Source organism: Pan paniscus, chromosome 8 (genome assembly GCF_029289425.2).
Source record: "Pan paniscus chromosome 8, NHGRI_mPanPan1-v2.0_pri, whole genome shotgun sequence".
NCBI classification, from domain to species: Eukaryota; Metazoa; Chordata; class Mammalia; order Primates; family Hominidae; genus Pan; species Pan paniscus.
In genome coordinates this window covers 130,498,496-130,507,089 of record NC_073257.2, presented here as the reverse complement: position 1 = coordinate 130,507,089, position 8,594 = coordinate 130,498,496, and the positions used below count along the sequence as shown (strand labels likewise).

At 46.9% G+C, this 8,594-nt stretch overlaps 1 protein-coding gene across 1 annotated transcript; it reads right to left on the bottom strand.

The window, feature by feature from the left end:
- Positions 1 to 1,255: 1,255 nt before the first annotated feature.
- LOC100972772 (mitochondrial import receptor subunit TOM22 homolog) lies at positions 1,256 to 2,431 on the bottom strand. The gene has a single exon (XM_063607210.1). The coding sequence runs from the start codon at positions 2,212 to 2,214 to the stop codon at positions 1,825 to 1,827; it is 390 nt and encodes a 129-aa protein (XP_063463280.1). The 5' UTR covers positions 2,215 to 2,431; the 3' UTR covers positions 1,256 to 1,824.
- Between the last annotated feature and the right edge of the window lie 6,163 nt (positions 2,432 to 8,594).

The window sequence follows — 8,594 nt, the reverse complement described above, 5'->3', positions numbered from 1 at the left end:
AAGAGGGAATCCTCCCTAAATCATTCTATGAAGCCAATATCACCCTAATACCAAAACCAGGAAAGGATATAACAAAAAAAGAAAACCACAGACTAATATCTGTATCACAGATGCAAAAATCCTCAACAAAATACTAACGGAATCCAACAGCATATCAAAAGGATAATCCACCATGATTAAGTGGGTTTCATAACAAGGGTGCAGGGATGATTCAACATCTGCAAGTCAATAAATGTGATACACCATATAAACAGAATTAAAAAGAAAAATCACATGATCTCAATAGATGCAGAAAAAACATTTGACAAAATCCAGCATCGCTTTATGATTGAAACTGTTAGCAAAATTGCATAAAAGGGACATAGCTTAAGGTAATAAAAGCCATCTATGACAAACCCACAGCCAACATTATACTGAATAAAGAAAAGTTGAAAGCATTCCCACTGAGAACTGGAACAAGACAAGGATGCCCACTTTCAGCACTTCTATTCAACATAGTACTGGAAGTTCTAGCCAGAACAAACAGACAAGAGAAAGAAAGGGCATCCAAGTGGGTAAAGACAAAGTCAAACTGTTGCTGTTTGCTGATGACATGATCGTATACCTAGAAAACCCTAAAGACTCATCCAAAAAGCTCCTAAAACTGGTAAATGAATTCTGCCCAATTTCAGAATACAAAATTAATATACACAAATCAGTAGCTGTGTTTTACACCAACAGTGACCAATCTGAGAATCAAATCAAGAACTCAGCCCTTTTTACAATAGCTGCAAGAAAATAAAATATCGAGAAATATACTTAACCAAGGAGGTAAAAGACCTCTATAGGGAAAAGTACAAAACATTGCTGAAAGAAATTGACACATGATGTTTTTCCATTGACACAAACAAATGGACACACATCCTATGCTCATGAACGGGTAGAATTAATATTGTGAAAATAACCATACTGCCAAAAACATTCTAAAAATTCAATGCAAATTCTCAAAATAGCACCATCATTCTTCACAGAACTAGAAAAAACAATCCTAATTGCATATGCAACCAAAAAAAGAGTCCACATAGCCAAAGCAAGACTAAGCAAAAAGAACACATCTGGAGGCATCACATTGGCCGACTTCAAACTATACTATAAGGCCATAATCACCAAAATACAGCATGGTATTGGTATAAAAATGGGCATAGAGGCCAATGTAACAGAATAGAGAACTCAGATATAAAGCTAAATACTTACAATCAACTGATCTTCAACTAAGCAAACAAATACAAAGTGGGGGAAGGACACCCTATTCTACAGATGGTGCTGGGATAATTGGCAAGCCACATGTAGAAGAATGAAACTGGATCCTCATCTCTCACCTTATGCAAAAAGCAACTCAAGATCGATCAAAGACTTAAATCTAAGACCTGAAACCATAAAAATTCTAAAACATCAGAAAAACCCTTCTATTCCAAAAAATAAATAAAAAAGCAGTCGTTAATGGTCAGGGGCACATCCCTCCCACTTTCATCGGTTCCTAGCCCACAAAGGGAAAGTGAGATCTTCCAGTTAGGAGCAATTTGGTGAAAGGAGCGGCTAGAGCTGGAATAACTGTCTGCATGGCTGCACTATGGTATCAGAGTGAAGAAAAGAAGTCAGGATAGTGTGGAGGGCACAGTTGCAAGTTGAGTCTTTCCATGAGACAATGTGGGGAGAATTCTCCCTACTAGATTTAGATAGATCAATGTGCCAAAGTTAAAGAAAAAAAATCCAAATAATCAGCAGTTCAAACACTACTGAATTTCAAACTTCTCCCACCGAGATAGCTCAAACAGCAGTAACAATCTAGATCTTTCCAGGAAGTGAAGGTAGAGCCCCTGGCATTCCTCCTGAGAGCCCTGTGTTAGGCCCTAGAAGTATCTGCTGCTGCTGCAGTTGCTGCTGTTGCTCCATTTGCAACTTCTCAGTCTCAAGGACAAGGGGAAGAACCAGGATCATAAAGGAAGTGGTCCCAGTCCACAAGGCTGCCCTGGAAAACCTGTACATTTTTTGAGCCACAAAGAGGAAGAGATCAGAAGTGGCTCCAGCCACGGACCGGACCCTCTCCAGAAACATCTCCGTCAGGCCCCATAGTCTCTCTAACAGGGTCTCCTCTAGCTCCTCATCGTCATCCTCCTCCAGCTCCTCCTCAGTCTTCACAGCTTTGCCTTTTGGGAGCAATTCATCCGGGGACATCTGGGGATGGGGGTTCCCCTGCACCGACAGCAGCCATGGTGACAGCTATGTAGTCATGTAGTCTGTATTTTTAAAAGCCCCAAGGTAATTCTGATGTAGGCTGGAGCTTGAGAAGCAGAGCTTGAAGAGCATTCAGAATCTTGGCTTTGAGTCCCAGCTGGTGGGATGGAGGCTCTAAGCTCCTACTCTTTCCCCTGGTCCTCATTACAGCCCCTTCTTCTAGCCCCAGCAGCCTCCCTCTTGCCCCGGCTGCCCTGTGATCTTTGCTTGGACAGGGCTCTCTTGCCCAGACCAATTGCCCTGAGATGGTCCAAGAAGTAAGTGGTCAGTGAAGGCTGGCCCTGCCTCTGTCCCCACTGGGTCGCTTCTGCGACTGTTATCCTCCCAGTGGTTAGCCCCATGCAAAGTATGAACTGACACACCACTCAGTTGCTTTGAAAGGGATGCATCTCCCTGGCTGTCGGCTTGTGACTGTCAGCTTTAGGTGACAGAAATCAGGCTCCAGTGAGAGCATCTGCCAGAGCTTGGAAATTCAAGGTCCCCAAGGGAATGAAAGAAGAGGGAGAAGATGAAGACATTTAGACAAGCGTGGCTGCTGGCCCTCCCAGCAGTCAGGCCCTGCATCCACACTGACATCACCTGGGGAACTTCACAACACCTGGGCACCTGGATGGACCTCACCCAAGGCCAACAGAGAACCCCTGGAGTGGGGGCCTGAATGCTGACCATTTCTCAAGAGCTAGGGTGATGCAAATGTGATTGCTTTAACTTACCACTTCTCAAACTTGAAGGACAGTAGGGATCTCTGGAGATCTTGTTAAAATGCAGGGCCTGATTCAGTGGGTCTGGGGTGGAGACCACATTTCTGCATTCTAACAAAACTCACCAATTACTTTGCCAAATGACCATTTTGTCTATGTAACCAGATTTCTTGCTTGATTTGGTAAGCACAATATTTAGATTTTTAAAGGGAAATTCATGCTTGCTTAAGAAACTTTACTAGCAGAAAGTCAATTGCCAGCAATTCATTTGAGAATTTGAGTTTATGCTAACTTTTCATGTAAGATATTTACGTGAAAGTTTACATGTAAGATATTTCAGTTCAGCCGGCCAGCCCTTGAGGGGGAGCATGACCACATAGGTAGGTCTTTGGGTGGGGCCCCAACTGTCCCAGAACCTCCCAAATTCATCAGGCTCTGCCGTCACCTCTTTTACATTTGGAGGATCTGCTGCTAAAAGTGTTTGAAAACTAGATCTTTGTATCCATATGGTGCATTTGACATTTGGGAAACGTGAGGCTCAGAGAAGTTAAGCATGTTCCCTGAGGTTGCACAGCCTAGGCCATCAGCCCAGAGAGATGCTGTAGACCCTGTGGTGCCAACTCAGGCAGACCCAAGCCCATGGCTCAGCAGCCCCTGATGCCCCAGGCTCACCTTCCTGGTGGTGGGATTGCCCAGCTGACAGCCCAGAAGGTGCCCAGACTGAAGGCAGTGCCTGGAGGAGTTTGGAGTCAGCACCCTCAATTCCCCCTACAACCCTAGTTCCATGGACTGTCTCCCTCTGAGGCTTCTCTGGTCCCATCTCCCTTCCTCTTAGCAGTGGCAACAAAGGCTACTTATTTAATCTTAGGTTCACTGAGGGCTTTAGAGGCCAGAGAACAGATGCCTGTGCCTGCCAGTCATCTTCCACCTTGTTCTGGAAAGGGGCAATCCTCCTGTGGCCATGAATGACCATTGTGTTGGAACCAAGGTAGCAGCAACATCATCAAAGCTGCAGTGAAGGCAGCAGCTGAGAATACCAGGTATGAGCAACTCAGCCCTCACCTGGAGGACAAGCATGCACTCCTGTAAGGCTGGACTGTCCCTACCTTGTCCTGGGGGAAGCCACCTTAGCAGGGGCAGGAAGTATCCTGCAGTGGGGAGGGAAAGAGAAGGGAGAGAAGGGAAGGGGTATGGGGATGAAACGCCTATCCCAGAGCCCATTTGCAGTAACTGACTGGTGAGACTCAAACACTGCCCCAGAAACCAGGAGGAGGATTAGCTCTGCAGCCTTCCCAAGCACGTGTTGATCCCCAGTGCTACTTGTGACCTATTAGACCTATCTATTATAGAGCCTGAGGGTAGGACATGCCTTCAGAAGTTCATCTGCCTAAGCTTCTGCCTTTAGGCGGGCTGGTGACTTTCATGTTCATTGCACAGATGAGGCAATTGAACCCTGAGAGGTGAGTCAGTGGAGGAAGAAAGCCCTGAACCTGGCCCCCCTGCCTTCTGATTCAGGGATGGACTGTGTCCCCAGGTGTCTTTCCCATATGACCTTTCCTCCCTTCCTCTGGTCTCCCAGTGGGGAACGGGCTGGACAGGACAGGTGTCAAGGGCTAAATAAAGCCAGGGAAATTGGAGTGGAAATGACCAGGAACCTTCTGTGGGGGATTTTGAGGGTAGAGCAACTGCTGGGGTATGGGGCTGAACTCAGGCCTGCAGGGTTGGAGAGCTCCTGCTGAGGAGATTTAGCTGAGGGCTCCCAGCAGCCTCGGGGGTGAGCAGGGGCAGGCATGATCCCAGCCCAGCTGTGGGAGGCTGGGAACCTTTCAGGTGGGCACTCTTGTCTTGGCATGAGGCCTCAAGGGATGCACAAAGACCCATACCAGACAAAGCTAGCTGATGCTGCTGTGCCCTCTGAGGGTTTACAGTATGGGTGGGGACTCCTCCCTGCCATGACCATTAGACCCAATGTGTTGTGGGAAGTCAGGGACCCTGAACAGAGGGACCAGCTGAAGCCATGGCAGAAGAATGTGGATTGTGAAGATTTCATGGACATTTATTAGTTCCCCAAATGAATACTTTTATGATTTCTTACGCCTGTCTTTACTGCAATCTCTAAACAGAAATTGTGAAGATTTCATGGACACTTATCACTTCCGCAATCGATACCCTTGTGATTTCCTATGCCTGTCTTTACTCTCTTAATCCTGTCATCTCGTAAACTGAGGAGGATGTATGTCGCCTCAGGACCCTGTGATGATTGCGTTAACTCCACAAATTGTAGAGCATGTGTGTTTGAACAACATGAAATCTTGGCACCTTGAAAAAAGAACAGGATAACAGCAATGTTCAGGGAACAAGAGAGATAACCTTAAACTCTGACCACCACTGAGCCAGACGGAACAGAGCCATATTTCTCTTATTTCAAAAGCAAATGGGAGAAATATCACTGAATTCTTTTTCTCAGCAAGGAACATCCCTGAGAAAGAGAATGTGCCCCTGAGGGTAGGCCTCTAAAATGGCCCCCTTGGGTGTGGCCGTCTTCTATGGTCGAAACTGTAGGGATGAAATAAGCCCCAGTCTCCCATAGCGTTCCCAGGCTTATTAGGACGAGGAAATTCCCACCTAATAAATTTTGGTCAGACCGGTTGCTCTCAAACCCTGTCTCCTGATAAGATGTTATCAATGACAATGGTGCCTGAAACTTCATTAGCAATTTTAATTTTGCCCCGGTCCTGTGGTCCTGTGATCTCCCTCTGCCTCCATTTGCCTTGTGATATTCTATTACCTTGTGAAGCACGTGATCTCTGTGACCCACACCCTATTCGTACACTCCCTCCCCTTTTGAAAATCACTAATAAAAACTTGCTGGTTTCACGGCTCAGGGGGCATCACTGAACCCACCGACATGTGATGTCTCCCCCAGATGCCCAGCTTTAAAATTTCTCTCTTTTGTACTCTGTCCCTTTATTTCTCAACCCGGCCAATGCTTAGGGAAAATAGAAAAGAACCTACATGACTATCGGGGGCAGGTTCCCTGATACCAATCAAAACATCAGATGCAGGTGGTACCAGAGCAGTGTCCAGCTGCAGGTCCTGCACGTTCCTACTCCAGTGGGATGCCTCCACCTTTGCCCTTTGGGGTCTTTGACACTCTACCCTTCTGTTGAGGCACGAGTATGGTGCTCAGGAGTAGGTGCACTGGGGTCCAAGTTCACCTCCACCACTTCCTAGCTGGGCAATTCACTGACAGCAGTATCTGAAGAACCAGGAATGGCCAGGCTCAGTCTCCAAAGGTCCTGCGAGGCAGAACCCACATCCCTGACAGTTCTGTAGGCAAAGAAATGGAGGTACTGTCATGTTCCCCCATCCCTACCCTGGGACATCTCACTTTTCTCATGTGTGGGACAGGCATAGCATTAGGACCTACCACTCAGAGATAAACTGAGCATTTGGTGAGATGGTCCACAGAAAGGATGCAGTCTGATGAAGCCCCACTGTTCTGTAAGTGATTCTTTGTCATCGTCATTGTCTTTGGGATGGGGAGGAATGGGAGATCTTAGAGGAAGCATCGCTGGGGGAGGGAAGAAGAGCTGAGGAGAAGAGGTCCAGCTGCCCACCCCCAAGAACTACAGGGAGGAAGAAACTGAGGCAGGTCATCAATCTCCAGTTGGAAAGTGGTTAGGGCCAGCTGCAAGAAGGATGAGGGACTCTGCTGGGGTCAGGAGAGGGTTGCCCAGCAGGGTAGCAGGTGATCTGTCTCAAGATTTTCCAACCAGCCCTGCCCACCTGTCTCCAAAACCCCCTCATTTTATAGAGACCCCTGTAAGTTTCCTGTACCCAGCCAGGGCCAGGTACAAGCACCAGGACTGTGAAAGCACATGGTCTGAACAGCTCAGCAGACCTGCCTCAGCATGTGGCTGATTTTTGTCAACAGCTCTAGTGATTGGAGCTGTGCCTTTCTCGTCCTCTAATTGGAAGTGGGATTTTTCTATTTCTGAAAGGACTGGGCCAGGGAGGAAGGTCACAGCGTGGACAGCACCCAGCCAGCCTGGGTGGCAGTGAAAATGTTTTCTCTGTCCTAATTTGAAAAACCGACTGAAAAACAGACCTCCTGGCTGACTCAGGGCCATTATCACTAATTACATTCATGAGGCACTAACCTCTGCCTAGAAAACTTCTGATGGCAGCAACTCTGAGAGCAACCTGCACGTTGAGGGAGGGAGAGAAGCGGTCTTGCTGCAGACCTGCTTGTGTCTCAGAGGCTACATTTTTTTGGGAGGGGGCACGGGCTCAGGGGAAGGAAGCCCCTGACCACACTGCAAGGAGGCGCATGAGAGAGGGGTCTTATCCCAGGGTTAGGGGAACATGACTATGTCTTCATCTCTGCAGAGCTGTCAGAGATGTGGATTCTGCTTCGTAGGATCTTTGGAGACTGAGCCTTCCTACTCTTGGTTCTCAGGATGCTGCTCTCATGAAGTTTCGTTTCTTCTCTTTTCGAGATTGGATCTCACTGTCACCCAGGCTGGAGTGCAGTGGTGTGATTTTGGCTCACTGCAGCCTCAACCTCTAAGGCTCAAGCAATCCTCTCACCTCAGCCTCCCAAGTAGCTGGGACTACAGGTGCATTCCATCATGCCTGGCTAATTTTTTGGTAATTTTTGTAGAGACAGGGTTTTGCCATGTTGCCCAGGCTCGTCTGGAACTCCTTGGCTCAAGTGATCCATCTGCCTCGGCCTCCTAAAATGCTGGGATTACAGACATGAACCACTGTGCCCAGCCCTCAGGAAGTTTCTGTTCTAAGGCAGAACACATTGATTTGGACACACATTAAAAGCCTCAATTTCAGAAATATTTAGTATAAGCTGAATGTAGTTGTTCAAAATAACAAGGTAGCACTGATATGAAAGAACCCAAAAAGATATCTACCATATTCTACTAGGTGAAAAAGCAGTTTATTAAATAGTGTGTAGAGTATGTGTTGATGAGTTCCAGCTGCTGTACCCAAGACTGGATGGCTTAAACAGATGTTTATTTTCTCATAGTTCTGAGGTTGGGAAGTCCAAAATCAAGGTGCCAAAGGGTTGTTTCTGGTGAGGGCTCTCTTTCTGGCTTGCAAACAGCCACCTTCTTGCTCTGTGTTCACATGGCCTTTTCCATGTGTGCAAAGTGAGACTGCTGGTGTCTCTTTTCTTATAGAGTCACCCATTTTACAGGATTAGGGCTCTATTCAATGATCTTATGACCTCATTTAACCTGAATTGTCTTCCTAATTACCTCCGTAAAGGTTCTATCTTCAAATACAGTCACATTGGGGGTTACAGCTTCAACATATGAATTTGAAAGGGAAGGGGGAAAGGACAGTTTGGTCCATAACAGAGTATGATCTTGTTTGGGTAAAAAGGTATATATATGTATAACAGATTTGTTGTCATTGTTGCTTTTTATAACAACTGTGTTTTCAGAAGGGTGGCTCTGGTCAGATGGAGCCTGCTTTGTTCTGCTGATCCCTGGAGGGAGCTCCAGGTTGAGGGTGAAGCTGGAAGCATCACCTCTCCTTGCCTGATGCGGGGTGGGCTGGCTTGGAGCTGCCAGAGCAGTCTAGGAGTCAGGGAGGAGT

Coding starts and splice junctions, on each gene's coding strand:
- LOC100972772 (XM_063607210.1), bottom strand. CDS start 2,214: ATGTCCCCGGATGAATTGCTCCCAAAAGGCAAAGCTGTGAAGACTGAG.